This window comes from Schistocerca nitens, chromosome 2 (genome assembly GCF_023898315.1).
Source record: "Schistocerca nitens isolate TAMUIC-IGC-003100 chromosome 2, iqSchNite1.1, whole genome shotgun sequence".
In the NCBI taxonomy this organism is placed as follows: Eukaryota; Metazoa; Arthropoda; class Insecta; order Orthoptera; family Acrididae; genus Schistocerca; species Schistocerca nitens.
This window is the reverse complement of record NC_064615.1, coordinates 509760982-509778784: the sequence shown is the minus strand read 5'-3', so window position 1 is coordinate 509778784 and position 17803 is coordinate 509760982. Positions and strand designations below refer to the sequence as shown.

The following is a 17803-nucleotide window of genomic DNA, read 5'->3' as shown; positions in this document are numbered from 1 at the left end:
TAGTCAAGTTGTGCCACAAACTTCTCTTCTCCACAATCCTATTCAATACCTCCTCATTAGTTACGTGATCTACCTTCCTTATCTTCAGCATTCTTCTGTAGCACCACATTTCGAAAGCTTCTATTCTCTTCTTGTCCAAACTAGTTATCGTCCATGTTTCACTTCCACACATGGCTACACTCCATACAAATACTTTCAGAAACGACTTCCTGACACTTAAATCTATACTCGATGTTAACAAATTTCTCTTCTTCAGAAACGATTTCCTTGCCATTGCCAGTCTACATTTTATATCCTCTCTACTTCGACCATCATCTGTTATTTTACTCCCTAAATAGCGAACCTCCTTTACTACTTTAAGTGTCTCATTTCCTAATCTAATTCCCTCAGCATCACCCGATTTAATTTGACTACATTCCCTTATCCTCGTTTTGCTTTTGTTGGTGTTCATCTTATATCCTCCTTTCAAGACACTGTCCATTCCGTTCAACTGCTCTTCCAAGTCCTTTGCTGTCTCTGACAGAATTACAATGTCATCGGGGAACCTCAAAGTTTTTACTTCTTCTCCATGATTTTAATACCTACTCCGAATTTTTCTTTTGTTTCCTTTACTGCTTGCTCAATATACAGATTGAATAACATCGGGGACAGGCTACAACCCTGTCTCACTCCTTTCCCAACCACTGCTTCCCTTTCATGCCCCTCGACTCTTATAACTGCCATCTGGTTTTTGTACAAATTGTAAATAGCCTTTCGCTCCCTGTATTCTACCCCTGCCACCTTCAGAATTTGAAAGAGAGTATTCCATTTAACATTGTCAAAAGCTTTTTCTAAGTCTACAAATGCTAGAAACGTAGGTTTGCCTTTTCTTAATCTTTCTTTTAAGATAAGTCGTAAGGTTAGTACTGCCTCACTTGTTCCAACATATCTACGGAATCCAAACTGATCTTCCCCAAGGTCTGCTTCTACCAGTTTTTCCATTCGTCTGTAAAGAATTCGCGTTAGTATTTTGCAGCTGTGACTTATTAAACTGATAGTTCGGTAATTTTCACATCTGTCAACACCTGCTTTCTTTGGGATTGGAATTATTATATTATTCTTGAAGTCTGAGGGTATTTCGCCTGTCTCATACATCTTGCTCACCAGATGGTAGAGTTTTGTCATGACTGGCTCTCCCAAGGCCATCAGTAGTTCTAATGGAATGTTGTCTACTCCCGGGGCCTTGTTTCAACTCAGGTCTTTCAGTGCTCTGTCAAACTCTTCACGCAGTATCTTATCTCCCTTTTCGTCTTCATCTACATCCTCTTCCATTTCCATAATATTGTCCTCAAGAACATCGCCCCTGTATAGACCCTCTATATACTCCTTCCACCTTTCTGCCTTCCCTTCTTTGCTTAGAACTGGGTTGCCAACTGAGCTCTTGATATTCATACAAGTGGTTCTCTTCTCTCCAAAGGTCTCTTTAATTTTCCTGTAGGCAGTATCTATCTTACCCCTAGTGAGACAGGCCTCTACATCCTTACATTTGTCCTCTAGCCATCCCTGCTTAGCCATTTTGCACTTCCTGTCGATCTCATTTTTGAGACGTTTGTATTCCTTTTTGCCTGCTTCATTTACTGCATTTTTATATTTTCTCCTTTCATCAATTAAATTCAATATTTCTTGTGTTACCCAAGGATTTCTATTAGCCCTCGCCTTTTTACGTACTTGATCGTCTGCTGCCTTCACTACTTCATCCCTAAGAGCTACCCATTCTTCTTCTACTGTATTTCTTTCCCCCATTCCTGTCAATTGTTCCCTTATGCTCTCCCTGAAACTCTCTACAACCTCTGGTTCTTTCAGTTTATCCAGGTCCCATCTTCTTAAATTCCCACCTTTTTGCAGTTTCTTCAGTTTCAATCTGCAGTTCATAACCAATAGATTGTGGTCAGAATCCACATCTGCCCCTGGAAATGTCTTACAATTTAAAACCTGGTTCCTAAATCTCTGTCTTACCATTATATAATCTATCTGATACCTTTTAGTATCTCCAGGATTCTTCCAGGTACCGTATTTACTCGAATTTAAGCCGCACTTTTTTTCCGGATTTTGTAATCCAAAAAACCGCCTGCGGCTTAGAATCGAGTGCAAAGCAAGCGAAAGTTCTGAAAAATGTTGGTAGGTGCCGCCACAACTAACTTCTGCCGTCGAATATATGTAGCGCTACACAGGCATGCTTTGTAGGCAGAGAGATAAATACTGGCGCCAAAACCTCTGCGTTAGTAAATAAATTAAAAAAAAAAAAGGTGGAGGACGAGCTTTTTTTTTTCTCCGCCCCCAGTTGCGACCAATGCATTTTCATACATTATCCAACGAAGTAAATACAAATTCCGTATTGTTCATCTTCGAAAGTAGCAGAATTTCAATGTACTACGAAAATCCGACTGGCAAGACTGTTGCTAATAGGAACCTGATGAAATGTGAATCACATGCAGTATTCTCTTCACCATAAGAATAATACGAATATAAACATTTTGCCATGTACTCTTTCGTGTTTGCTGCTATCTCATTTAAATCCTGTCTGGCTAATAAACTACGAAACTAAAGTGAGACAACAGCAAACGCGGAAGAATATATGTATCGTGTCATGTTTATATTCGTATTATTCTTATGCCTAATAGTGATACAGTCAGAAATGAAGCACGGCAACTGACTAGATTTTTAAATCTAAACTGACTAATTTCTGTGCAGAATTTGATGTACTAAAGAAGCGGCCGCAAAGATTTTCAAACGGAGAAAAATTTTCGCCTAACTCTCGTTCAGAACATGTTCTATCATACGCAGTCTATTATTTGGTTCTTGTTGATCATTATCAAAGAAAGCAACAGTGTAAGTAACAACAAGTAGCAGTCACTTGCCATTGTTTCGCTAATGAGACAATTCCTCTCTTTTTTTAATTGTAAGCGGCGGTAGCGCGCACAAAAGCAAGCCATGCCGCGGGCGGCGACAGGCCGTAAACACGCACTATCAGAATGCGACAAACAATGCATGACGCAGTACAGTAATGCATTTTCAGCTTAGAGTGACGTAAACACCTATAACAAAGAAAACGGCACTTTCCAGGTCAAAGCAAAATAAGCAATCGATTCAAACCAGACGAAGCACGTGAAAAAGGAAGGGTACCCGTATAAATACGGACGGAGCGCCTGACGCATAGCAATGGCTCCCTGGTAAAGCTTAACTGCTAAGCTTACGACTCGAACCAAACTATTGTAGCTGTATCGTCTGTCATTCGACCTAAATTGTGTCTCATATTACAATGGACCAACTTTGTTTCGATTTGAAGGTGCGGCGTAAAGCTTTTCTCTCCCCTTGAATTTCGAGTCTCAAATTTCAGGTGCGGCTTAGATTCTGGATTTTTTTTCCCCTTGATTTCGAGTCTCATTTTTCAGATGCGGCTTAGATTCGAGTGCGGCTTAGATTCAAGTAAATACGGTGTACAACCTTCTTTTATAATTCTTGAACCAAGTGTTAGCTATGATTAAGTTATGCTCTGTGCAAAATTCTACAAGGCGGCTTCCTCTTTCATTTCTTCCCCCCAATCCATATTCACCTACTATGTTTCCTTCTCTCCCTTTTCCTACTGACGAATTCCAGTCACCCATGACTATTAAATTTTCGTCTCCCTTCACTACCTGAATAATTTCTTTTATCTCGTCATACATTTCATCAATTTCTTCATCATCTGCAGAGCTAGTTGGCATATAAACTTGTACTACTGTAGTAGACATGGGCTTTGTGTCTATCTTGGCCACAATAATGCGTTCACTATGCTGTTTGTAGTAGCCAACCCGCACTCCTATTTTTTTATTCATTATTAAACCTACTCCTGCATTACCCCTATTTGATTTTGTATTTATAACCCTGTAATCACCTGACCAAAAGTCTTGTTCCTCCTGCCACCGAACTTCACTAATTCCCACTATATCTAACTTTAACCTATCAATTTCCCTTTTTAAATTTTCTAACCTACCTGCCCGATTAAGGGATCTGACATTCCACGCTCCGATCCGTAGAACGCCAGTTTTCTTTCTCCTGATAACGACGTCCCCTTTTGTAGTCCCCGCCCGGAGATCCGAATGGGGGACTATTTTACCTCCGGAATATTTTACTCAAGAGGACACCATCATCATTTAATCATACAGTAAAGCTGCATGTCCTCGGGAAAAATTACGGCTGTAGTTTCCCCTTGCTTTCAGCCGTTCGCAGTACCAGCACAGCAAGGCCGTTTTGGTGAATGTTACAAGGCCAGATCAATCAATCATCCAGACTGTTGCCCCTGCAACTACTGAAAAGGCTGCTGCCCCTCTTCAGGAACCACATGTTTGTCTGGCCTCTTAACAGATACCACTCCATTGTGGTTGCACCTACGGTACGGCCATCTGTATCGCTGAGGCACGCAAGCCTCCCCACCATCGGCAAGGTCCATGGTTCATGGGGGGGCAACTGGACAAATAAAGTAAAATATCTAGGAGTCACATTAGATAAGAAAATGTTATTCACAGATCACATCAAGGAAAAGAAGACGAGAATTACAAAGGCAATCCACGCGATCTACCCACTTCTGACAAGCAAAGAGATGACAACCCGCACAAAGATGCGGATATACAAGGCAATAATACAGCCTGCCATCCTGTACGGGTGCTCCTCATGGGGCATCACGTGTAAAATGAACATTAAGAAACTCCAGACACTGCAGAACAGATGCCTAAAACTCACCCTACATGCGCCTCCATGGACCAGCACAGAGGCAATCCACAGGGAGCTCGAGATGGCTGGAATAGCTGAACAAATCGAAGAAGCCACCAGGAAACTGGTGACAAAGATAAAGAGACTCAGACCTACGAACAACAGGCTTGAAGAGATTGCCACGGTGGAACCAACCGCCTGGCACAAAGTCAAGGTACCTCTATCAATCATTAGGAACCAACAATAGTAAGCACCAACTGAGGAACCGAGAAGAGTGAAGAAAGAACACAGACAAGAAGAATCCAAGAAACAAGACAATAAAAAAAAAAACCTTACCATGTAGGAGCAAATTCAATTGTGTGTTATGCAGATGATACAGCATTGCTCAATACACACCATGACACAACAGAACTGCATCAGCCAACACAGGAAAAACTAGAACTAGTAATGGGTTGGTTTTCTTCTAATGAACTCCTGTGTAATCCTGATAAAACACAAGAACTAATTCTGGGTTTAACTACAGCTGTTGAAAGCAAATCAATAAAATTGTTAGGATTCCACATTGATTCAAAATTAAACTGGGAGGAACACATTAGCTATATCTGCAAGAGAATAGCAAGAGTGTGTTATCTCATCTGGAGACTGACAGATGTAGTTACTGATGAGTATCTAAAGGTGGTATATTTTGGCCTCTTTCAGTCACACATTTCCTACGGCATATTGTTATGGGGACATTCTTGCTTTGTCAGTGAAATTCTGAAAATTAAAAAAAAAGTAATCAGAATAATGAGCAAAGTTAAGCCCAAGGAACACTGCCGCCCCCTCTTTATCAAGCACATGATATTAACTGTGGTGAATCTATACATCTACACAGCACTACTTTATGTCAAAAGCAACTTAAATGAGTTCGAGACAAGAGAGAACATACATCCCCAAAACACCAGAGGCAAACTGGACTTCGACATACTAAGACACAGACTCACATAGACTGCAAACTCACACAAAATAATGAGTTTGAAACTCTTCAACAAACTTCCAGCATCTGCTCGGTCACTGACCATTAATATTTTCAAACGTAAGGTTTATGACTGGTTACTCAAACACCCATTTTATAAGATAACAGAATATTTTGAAGTAATCATTGACATTAGTATATAAGAATATTCCTAAAAGAAAAGGAATTAAATTGTAAAAACTTTACTGTAAAGTTATTGTTAATTGTATATTAAATGTTCAGACCTATTCCGCTGTAAGTGGTCAATGGTGAATGAACTGAATACTGAAACTGAATCCACAGCACTTCACTGTCTGCCATCCCCACCATACTATCCTAGCCTCCTCCTTTCCCCCATCCAGTCGCCATTCCCATCATGCACTGGTGCTACTGCTCACAGTGTGGTTTCAGTTGCCTGAGACTGCAGTCGTGTGTGTGTGTGTGTGTGTGTGTGTGTGTGTGTGTGTGTGTGTGTGTGTGTTTTGAACAAGGCCATTGGCCAAAAGCGTTAAGTGTGAAAATCTTTTCGTTGTACCTATCTCTGACTCAGCATAATTCATATGCGTGTCAGACATAGGATGCTGCTTATCCTGAAGGTAGTCAGTGGTATGAAAGCTAGCTATTTGAATCCCAAATCAGTAGCCAATGTATAGTTTGTATTTATACTTTTCAGATACTTTAAATTGGAGTGCAGGGGCAAACAGCATGCCAAATGGACAGGTTCCAAATGGTGGTATTGCTAGCTTCCATTCTCAAGTACCTGTAGCTGCTGTGGCTTTTCCCACTAGTCAGTCTATGAATTTTCCAGCGAAGGCCTGGCAGCCTATTCCACCAAGTGGAAACCCATTTGTGGTAAGTATTATTAACTTTTTGCTACGAACATTTCAAGAGGTGTAGCAGTCATCATTGTTCTAACTTCAGCAGTATAGTTTTATTTCCATAAAAAATTACACACTGTTCTCTTGCTTAATACATTTTTGTGTTTCTGTACAAATTCTACGAGGGCAAAGTGAAAATTTCTCACACTGGTAGAGAGAGCTGGCTTTGATAGGTATAAAATTTTGTCTTTGTTGTTTTTTCACAGTAATGCAAGTTAAAAATCAATTTGATATGTAGGATACCTTTGTAATACGACTTTTTAAATAGTCGTATTGTCCGTGTATAATGCAAATGGATTAACTGGAATACTCCACTGCCATAAAATTATTTATTGTAAGCAGTGTATCTCAAATGTAAGTTCATCAACATGGTTGGTGAAGATTTTTGAGGGGTCTGCATCCACATTTTCAGCAGTAAACATACGGACCATTGAAAGATGATTCATGTGAAGGCCCTCAAAAACCTGCAACTACAAATAAAAACAGAGAAAAAGGGCAGATTATTGAATTATATGATTGGCAATTAGGTCTAGACATACTAGAATACAAAGTGTGATACACTTTACTAGAAGAATTGTTTAAGAAAACAGTTTGCACAATATGGGTGCAACTCATCTTAGGTTCATTGTGACTGACAAAATACTTGAGAAATTTCATGACAAACAATTTGGGTGCTCTTGCTACTAGTTAATATCTATTGCATGTTCTGCTTTCTACAAACAGAATTGATCTGTATGTCTGTTCAGCATAGTTACCGTGATAACACACATTTCTCCCAATGAGAGACCTGTTAATTAATATCATCACTGTAGAGTGTTCGATTTTCAGTCACACACCACCATGTTAGACACTGCAATTCGGAGCCCTCTAGCAGCAGAGAACTGCAAATGTGTAGACATGAAAAATAAATATGTAGAATGTTAATAATGTTTATTTTATTTAAAATGCTTTTGAATTTTCATGTAAAAAATTTGGAGGCATTACTTTTCAGCTTGCTCTCATGTTTGAATGACAAGTGCAGGAGAACAGCTCTCACTACAGTGCAGGAAAAGAAGTGTATATGGAATCTTTCAGTTGATATTTAATGTCCAGATGAGAAACACGTCTGCGCTAGACAAACTTTAGTTTCTGACATTTTGTATGCTATTTAGTACTGTATGACCACTCCAGTGAAAAAGATTTAAACATGACTGCTATAGTCCACATTGATAATGTGTAATTTTTCTGAATTGACTTTACATAATCCTTGTTCATGAAACTGAGTAAATAAATAAAGTGAGGACTAATGACTTCAGCTCTGGAAGGAGAACATATTTAATTCGTTTCTTATTTTTCATAGAATTATATCAGACAAGAATTTATAGAACTTCCATATAAAATTCATTATGCTAGCTTAAATTCTGATAGCATTTAATCACGGACTAAAGCTTCTGCCTCCAGATGTAATAGTTAATTGACTCTTCAGTGTAAACCGAGCAAGGTGGCACAGTGGTTAGCACACTGGACTTGGCGTTTGGAAGGATGGTGATTCAAACCTGCGTCCAACCATCCAGATTTAGGATTTCCCGACATCACTTTGAAAGGACACAGCAGATTTCTTTCCCCATCCTTGGATCATTCTGAGCTTGTGCTCTGTCTAATGATCTTGATATTGATGGATCAATAATCACTATGCTTCCTTCATTCCTATCTGCTTCAGTTTAACTATTTATTTTTCTTTCATTCAGCATTAAATCTGACTTTCAGAGTCAAAATGGGACCAAATGTATACCAGTGAAAAGCCATATTATTTTCAGCATACAGAGTAATTGAGATCTTGTGTTCTGTGTGTTGAGATAGAGTCGACCACTGTGGCCGAGCGGTTCTAGGCACTTCAGTCTGGAACCATGCAGCTGCTAAGATTGCAGGTTTGAATCCTGCCTCGGGCATAGATGTGTGTGATGTCCTTAGGTTAGTTAGGTTTAAGTAGTTCTAAGTTCTAGGGGACTGATGACCTCAGATGTTAAGTCCCATAGTGCTTAGAGCCATTTTTTGAGATAGGAAAAGTAATCTCCCCACCCCCAGATCATCTTTGAAAGGGAAAAAATATTTTAATAAAAATTGTTGTAAGGCCTGTGTTACATCCAGTTTACTCGGGACCCAATTTTCTTTTTACAGTTATTTATTATATATGTAGGATTGAAGATGGTCATGGGAGTACCGTACTGAGAGATTTCATTCAATTCTTAGAGGAACTATATCTGTATAATATGTTAGTGTACTTTATCACCATTTTTCAGTAAGAAATAATACACAATCAGTGTTTGTTTATTTTTACAAGTTCTGTGGATCAGTGTGAGCCAGAGCTATGTAGTTATGGAAGTAGGAACTATGTAATCACAAAATGAGAATAAAAGATTAAAAATAAATTGAGAGTGGAAAAAAAGGACTTGAAGTAGCATGTACAACTGAGTGACACATTGCAGTGAAGAGCTCTAGTTATCGGTAGGAATTTCTGGACAGAATAAAATCAGTGTACCACAAGGAATGCTTTCAATTTCAATTTGAAATTCTAGGGTTTCTCTCACATTCTTCAGTTCTGCAGGAAATTTGCTGAACATGGAACCTTCAAAAAAGTGCACAGCTTTCTGTACTGCCGTTATTCAAGTGCAGATTATTTGTCTTCAGAGTGTTCACTGAGTGAGTGGTACAATTCCTTTTTGTGTTTTATAGATACCTGTACAATAAAGTTAAATTCAATGTGTAAATTAATGCCACAAATTATTATCTCTGATCTTTCCTTTGCTAAAAATACCTTTGTGATTGCATAGAGTTACTCCAAAAATGCTACTTTGGGAGATAGTACTGTGAAAATAAAGTAGACATGCTTTTGCTTTTCTGTGTCAAGGACAATAGTTGTTTTTATAGTTTCTGTGTAATAACTGTTTTCATCTAAGTCATTTCTAATAATTTAAAGTGTCTTTGCCAATTATTTGATCACCCTGTCGTGGTAATATTGCACTTTCATGAGAACTTCTTGTCAGCTACTGTATGCGCTGTTTTGTTGCAGTTAGGTGACAATATGTTCTCTGTAAGTCAGGAATGGACACTATTCACTACCCTATTTGCTGGTCATTCACATTCCATTCCAACTCTTGTAAATAGAGAAATACCTACTTTTCTACTTGTATGAATTTCAAACACAAAAGAATAAATTGCATATATGCTACACTACGCTACTTTTCTGGACTCTGGTTCTGAATAAAACATTTCCTATAAAATTATTTAATTGGGTAGATAATATTGTTATATTTCGTATATAATGTGACATTAGTGTCTGGAACATCAGCTGTATAACTATCCCAATGTAACTATAATTGACTTGTCAAATGTAAATAGGAAAAATGAAATATTTGGACAACTCTGTTGGGCCCCTAACAGTTTCATTCTCATAGAACACTCTTTATAGTATGTTTGAGCCTTGACCACAGCTCATCTTCATATGTTGGATTTGAACAAAAGTTCTCATGTCATCTTTTTTTAGTAGGATGCTGGGGAGTAACTGCCTGTTCTGCAAAATATGAATATTCTTTCTAATGTTGTTGCTGAACTTTTTATCTTCAGTGACAAGTCAATTGTCTCAAAGCATTGAAGTCTTTTCAGTGGCATTATTGTAAAGATTTGGGATGCTTGTAGCCAAGAATGAAAAACATTTGTGTGTGTTTGTGGGCTGTTGGATTGTTAAAGATAGTTCTGACTACTTCATTGTGCTTCCTATGAAGAGGATAGGTTACCCTTCTATACCTATAGCTGACCCAAAAATCTGCCATTATTAGCAGTAGTGCTAACATTGCTCCTCGAGTGACCCTACTTTTCCTAATACCAACCGAGCGAGGTGGCGCAGTGGTTAGCACACTGGACTCGCATTCGGGAGGACGACGGTTCAATCCCGTCTCCGGCCATCCTGATTTAGGTTTTCCGTGATTTCCCTAAATCGCTGCAGGCAAATGCCGGGATGGTTCCTTTGAAAGGGCACGGCCGATTTCCTTCCCCATCCTTCCCTAACCCGAGCTTGCGCTCCGTCTCTAATGACCTCGTTGTCGACGGGACGTTAAACACTAATCTCATCCTCCTCCTCCTCCTAATACCAAATTGGTCCCCCCCTACGCTCCGCTTAGTTTTGTCTTGTATTATTCAGTAAAATACTCGTGTGAATATTTACATCATCTGGGATAGTAGACTTAGTGCATATTAATTTTCATCTATACTGTCTCAGAAATCTTTCAGAGACATAATAATTACGTTCTTTTTGAAATTTGATTGAATTTCTCTGTTTTCATAAATTACATCAATGAGGTTGTGTAGTTCTTGCTCTACATTTCCACTTGATGCTTGTAAGAGCTCTGCTGATATTTCATCAATGCCTGGGCATTTGTCCCTTCCAAGAGTCTTGCAAAGATTTTTTAAATAAGGGGTAAGATTTCAGCTTTCTGGTTTCCAATTGCTGTAATTTCCTCTGGGCAACTATAAAGCTAAACAGTCTTATAATTTGCAATAAAAACCTCATTTAATCTTGTATTAATAACGAGCAAAAGAAATCCAAAGCTGCAGTCAAATATATCACTGCCTCTGGAATGAAATTTCCTTACTTAGAGAGATATTTTTATCTTTCCATTTATTTGTGTGTTTGTACTTTTCCCTTTATTTATCCACTCATTCTTTCTTTTTTATTTTCTCCTCCTAGGTATATGGTTGTCTTCTTCTAAACTGATACTGATATTAAACGCACAAAGTAGTAGTTGCGCATTGTAATTTGTGTGTGTGGGGGGGGGGGGGGGGGGGTTGCGAGGAGGTGGTCCAGGTAAAATGCACATGATGCACATGGACATGCACACATTAAATAAAAATATTATTATTATTCCCCCCTATCACCATATGGTGATAGGGGGTAGTGTGATGAGTACTTAATTTCATATTAGTGTCATAATATATCTGTGACATTGGTTTTTTTCTTTTACATTCAGTTGACAAAATTAATAATGGTTACATGTTGTGAAGTTTTAAATATTAATTTCATAATAATGAATTCAGCAAGAAGACACTGGCATAATACTGGACCAAGAAGCTCTTATAACGCATAATGACACTGACTTTCTTTGGTGCTGTCTAGGTCATAATATGAGCCACAAATTTTTCATTCTTTTGTAATTTTTTCTGTACTTGTTTTTTGTTTTATTATTATCATTGGCATTATGTATTCCTTCTTTTTACAGCTTGGAACTAGTCCAACGCCTGCTGGCCATTCCAGCAATCCTTTTCTATGAAGAACTGAATTTATTGTATAACAATTTTCTAACTATATTTGTAAAAGGCAACATATGTGAATTTATTTACAAATATGCATCACTTTCAGTTTACCAGAAAATAATTATTTGTTTGTGTGTGCAGTGAGCTGTGCTTACAGTGTAATGAAATACTAATTGTTAGATATGCGAGGGACTTGGCTCTTAGAGAGCGCTTTTAGTTTTTTTAATTGTAGTCTTGACTTACAGACCAAGATCTGACGCAAGTATAACTGCTAAAGTTGACAACAGATTTATATGAAAATACAAAATGACGTTACATGTAATATAGCTGCAAATGTTAGTATTTGCATTAATTTTCAGACCAGATATTTTTAAATATTAATGTGTGTTTTGTACAAACACTTTACTTGTAATTTATAGAGTTTATAAATTAACTATTTATTTTATGTATGTTGTTGCACTGTGTTAGTAAAATATGTAAACCAAATGTTGGAGGAATTGTTATTTACTCAGTCCGTATTCAAGGATGGATAGTGTAAGGCGCGTGCGCGTGCGCACACACACACACACACACACACACACACACACACACACACACACACACACACACACACACAAAACTGGATCTCTCACATTCAGATGTTGTGTTGGTGAGAGTTTTATTTTATATTCTAGTGTAAATCTGAAATATGCACTAAAAGAATTTGTGACATGGATTTGTTCAGCACAGTATGCTATGTTTATGGTATTTCTCACACTGTTTCCATTAGATACACCTTTCTGCAAGACAGTTGTGATGAATATTTGACACATTTTTGCTGCATGTAGCTTGAAGTTAGAAGAAAGTCTTTAGTTTGAAGTGGATATTCTCATTCCATGAACTTAATTTCTTATCACTGTTTTATCTCATATTCTAACATCAATATCTCTCTCTCTCTCTCTCTCTCTCTCTCTGTCTGTCTGTCTGTCTGTCTGTGTGTCTGTGTCTCTGTGTGAGTGTGTGTGTGTGTGTGTGTGTGTGTGTGAGAGAGAGAGAGAGAGAGAGAGAGAGAGAGAGAGAGAGAGAGAGAGAGAGATCATGACCAAACTTTCACAATTGCTGCACAAATTGTTTATTACAAATTTACTGGAATATAATACTGTTAGTATTGAGCACATCTTGCACGTATTTACGTGCTTATTGGAATTTTTTTCGTCTTTGTGCACAATTTATTTGTTGTTGGTAGTTGCTGGGGTCAATGACTTAAAGCACATAGGTATAAATACTTGTGTAATATTTAACTGCCATCCAAAATGTGATTCAGGGGTACTGCAAAGGCCATATACATTCAAAAAATCAGTGTAGTTGCTTATGTGACACTTAATTGCTTGATGTCTAATATGGTACTGGAGTATTGTGTAAGTGCTTTTAACTGCTATCTGCTCAGAAAGAAATTTCGTTAACTGTATGTGCTTGGAAATTATAATTGATTTTGTTTTTAGAAACATTTCTTTTGAAATAGCAATAGAAGTTTAACAACTGTTCTGGGATAGTGAGCTAAAAAAACAAAAACAAAAAAACAAATAAATAAATATCAGTTAATTGCTTGGAGTAGTAGTGAAGTTTCACATCTAATTTAGAACCTCTTTATGTAATTTTTATGTTTGCAATGATGATGGATAGAAGCTATACATTGTATGTATGCCTATCTCTTTTGGCACTATGAATCAGTCTTGAGCACTGTGGGTTTCAGATTTTGGTAAATATGCAATCCCTCATGTAAGACCCGTTTGGAATAAATATCCAGAATCAAAAGTGTTTCTGAACAAGGCATTAAGGCACTAGTAAGCATGTCTCATTCTACCGTTTCCCACAACCACCTCCCCAAGGAGTCACGTACATGGTTTGGTTCTTGACTCTTCTACAGTTACCACTGTATTTAATAACTTTGTTACATTGTTTACATTCATGTTCATGATAACAATAAGAGATGATATTAAAGTTTTCCATTTATTTCTTCAAAAATTTATTGAAGCCCGTGATAGACTCTGCATCCTGTTGTCTGAATGACCATTTACTACCATTAGAGTGATAAATTGCTTAACAGAAGTCTGATAGGTCATGTTGGTTACTAGTTCTTAACCAAAATTGTATTATGTGCAACTTCATTGTATAAATTTTTGTTAATTTTATCTTATCTTTTTGCTGTGTGATATGAAATATTCAGTAACTTGCAAGACATAAATACTGAATTCTTTGTCATTGAATGGTTTTTATTCCTAGGGCCTTGGATAGAAAAAAGTAAAAGATACATTCTGTGATATTTTATATTCGACAGTGTTTATTGTATTTTAAAGTTGGGTCTGTTTTACTTGGCATAACATCCCATTTTACATCAGTTGACACATGCAGTTGATATGATCTTCATTTCTTTTCTTTACCTGTTTCATTATTAAGACTCCCTGTGAAATTGTTGCTAATGCTAGGGATCGATAAACATATTCGGTTATTTAGATTGTAAGGGAACAGAATTATTCAGTATTGATTGTTAAGTTTGATATGTATCAAGGCCAATTCTTTTTGCATGCCAGTGAGGCATATTACTCACTGTTGACTGAAAATCAGTTTAAATCTGACTGATAATACTGTAACATTTTGCCTTGTTTGTAAAACAGCTTGTGAGTACAGACATGACTTTGTTTTAAAGGTCTGCTGCTGTTTCATACATTTATACGAGATAAACTGTACTTTGAAATCTGACTCTTACTGTATGATGTAATAACAAATATTGTATGCAGTTATGTTGTATGTTTGTCAGTAGTTTTGCCACAAGACTTAAAGCTTTAGGCTAGATCTAAAAAACATGAACATAAGATTTTGTGTTGTGGTTTCTTTTTGATAATAGGTACTGACAATGTTTCTATATGGAGACAGCAGTAGGCTTTTTATTACTTGTTAAAAAAGATATGACATAGCACATTAAAAAAGTAAGGTTTTTCAAGTGTATATTTCTGTGATATTATTTTTATCTGGAACGACAAATTATTTTTGAATAAAAAATGATGAAATTTTTCCATTCTGTCTCATTGTTATGGACATTTTATACAACACACAAAATGATTAAAAATTATATGAGATGTTTTGATGAACCAAATGTGTAAATACACAGTAAATGCGTGTCTTTCATGTTTACTTCTTTAAAGTTCTAGAATCTCATCACCTTAATTTTGTTATTTGTCTTAAGAATTGAAATTCTGTCAAAAACAGTTCCTGTTTTTATTCCCATTATGACAAAATACCATTCAGTTGCATGTGAGTCATTGTTGATATTTTAGATCAACCAAAATATAGCCACAAAATTTATGTATATGCAACAGTAAAAAGTAGTAGTTTATTATAAGCTGCTCTAAATACAGATAAAAGCCTTTTATTTACCAGATACAGTAAACAAGTGTTCAAATGAGAACAGTAGGAAAATTCTGGTAATTATTTCAGCCAACAATATACACAAATTCTTTTTCTGCTGGAGAAGAAAATGAGTAACAAAAATGGAGAGGTAGTGAGAAAAAAATAATGGTTTATTTACCTTATGTCAAGTCACTTGTAGTAAATTAACTGACTTAAGCAAACTATTGAATTATAGAAAGCAGTTTGCTAAAATGAGCCATGTTCAAATGCTGAAATTGTAAGACAGAGAGAGAGAAATGGTGCCTGGATAAACATATAATTACATACAGGAGATGCCTTGATAAGGGTGAACATGAAAGTACACATACAGGGGCTGCAAAAAGTGCATAGGCAGGGGATGTCTTGATAAATATTGCAAGCAATAAACAAAGTATCGGTTGAAAGTTGTACATCCATAAAGGATAATGGAAGATTTCAGTGGATGAGCTAGGGCAGTGCTCAAGAATCTCATTGTTCAACAAAGCCAAATATCAACATTACAGCATTTAAAATTTCTCAGGAGAGCCAAATTTTTTCAACTTGTATTGTGTAGGTAACTGCATTGTTATTACCATAACTTAATTAGGGTACTCCTAGGTTGGTCTATGCTAAAACTTCCTCCATATGAATAAGGCACATTCACCAAGGTCAACTGCTTCCAATTATCCCACCCACACTCATAAATTTGTTTCATCTGTCACCTTCCATTCATCCTTTCTCATTGTTCAAACCATTCAACATACCAGTCGCAATGCTCGAAAATGATCCCGAAAATTAACTTGACAGATGGTAAGTAAATTTTTAAGTCTTAAATCGTAGGTATGTTGAATGAAATGTGATATCATACTTAATAACGATATGATATATTGATAAAATTTAAATTGTGTAGTATCCATAAGATTAAATCATGACAATGACTGGCAAAAACTAATGTGAACAATGACCTTGCAGCTCCTTGGAAAATTTGGCTAAGTGAAGTTTGTATGTTGTGGTTTTTAATAATTACGATTGCAGGTTCTTATCAATACGACCATTTCTCACTTATGCCTTAAGGTTCATGCTTGTTTGCTACCCATTCCTTCTTGGTGTCTACATGTTCATGCAAACACTAATTTTCCTAGCTGATTATGTGAATCAGGAATACTGTTCTAGGTGTTAAAAATCAACAGATCTTGCTATTTGTGGCATTTGAAAACAGACTACTTGTGCTGTGAACTAAGTTCACATTTCTTTTTCTTGATATTTCTATATCAGCACAAATATGTTCAAATTTCAAGCATCACAGTTCTTTTTTTAAAAAAATCCAGAAATTATTATTCAAAATTCTCAATAATACCAAGGGGGGAAAAACAAACAACGGAAAATCCAGGATAGGCTGTGGACAGTATTATGAGAAAGCTGGTTGCTACTCACCATGTAGCGGAGATGCTGAGTCACAGATAGGCACAACAAAAAGACTCTCAGAAAGTATGACCACAATCTCTATCTGCTGAGGCCAGAGTGTGAGCCAAAGCCAAGGGAGAAAAGTTTAATTCTGTGAGAGTAGCATTAAGATGTTTAACTACATCTAACATGTGTTTTCTGCTTGTGAATTTCTGAAACCGGTTGAGAAGCTCCCCAAATATATACAAGCTTGTTTTTGAAATAATAGATATCAATATCACAATTATTTTCATGGTAATGATTCAACATGCTTGGAAAGTGAAGTGGCACAGTGCTTAGCACATTGGACTTGGATTTGAGAGGACGATGGTTGAAATCTCTATCTGACCAATTACATTTAGGTTTTCTGTAATACCCTTAATCCTTCCATTCAAATTCCAGAATGGTTCCCTAGAAATACAGTCGGTTTCCTTCCCTATATTTTTGTAATCCAAGGCTCTGTCTTATGACTGCGCTGTCGGCAGGACATTAAACACAATGGTCTCCCTTCTTTCCTTGGAGAGTGAATCAGAATGTCTCTTTCAAAATCTTGAGCATAAAAGAGAGAATTTGTTTTTGAAATAGAATGTCTTCTTCTAACATCAAAAAGATCATGTTTACTTTCCCTTGTAGTTTACAATTAAGCTTATTTAGGTGAGACATAACATCTACAATTTTTGGATGCATTGATCATTAGTTCTGGATAGTGAATATGCTTCTCAGAGAGAATTATTTTAATTTCTATAAATAAGGAAGAGAGACATTTCAAGATGGTTCTTCTTGATGACCAACTTACCTTGTATGCAGCAGAAGATCTGTATGTGGATTTTAACTACAGTTACGGTCTTTCATGCTTGGGTTATGAAGTTCATCACACTGTATGTGCACATCCGCATGTGGTATTTTGTGGACGAGCCACACTCAAGAGGGCAAAGGGCTGTAAGTGAATTGCAAGCCATGGTTTGTCGGCCACTGAGCTAGGGTATAGTAATCAGAGGAAGTGCATGGAATGGATTACAGAATCTAGTGGTGACTGGTCAGAGAGGGTTGCTGGGACAGGAGAGATGTT

General features: G+C 37.0%; 1 protein-coding gene across 2 annotated transcripts in view; it reads left to right on the top strand.

The window, feature by feature from the left end:
- Positions 1-14937, top strand: part of LOC126236489 (arf-GAP domain and FG repeat-containing protein 1) — a 118717-nt gene extending 103780 nt beyond the window's left edge. For both annotated transcript variants that reach the window (XM_049945841.1, XM_049945840.1), the window contains 2 exons: positions 6396-6574; positions 11853-14937. In XM_049945841.1, the coding sequence (XP_049801798.1) occupies positions 6396-6574; positions 11853-11903 (230 nt within the window). In that variant the 3' untranslated portion in view covers positions 11904-14937. The remainder of the gene's footprint in view (positions 1-6395; positions 6575-11852) is intronic.
- The last annotated feature ends 2866 nt before the right edge of the window (positions 14938-17803 follow it).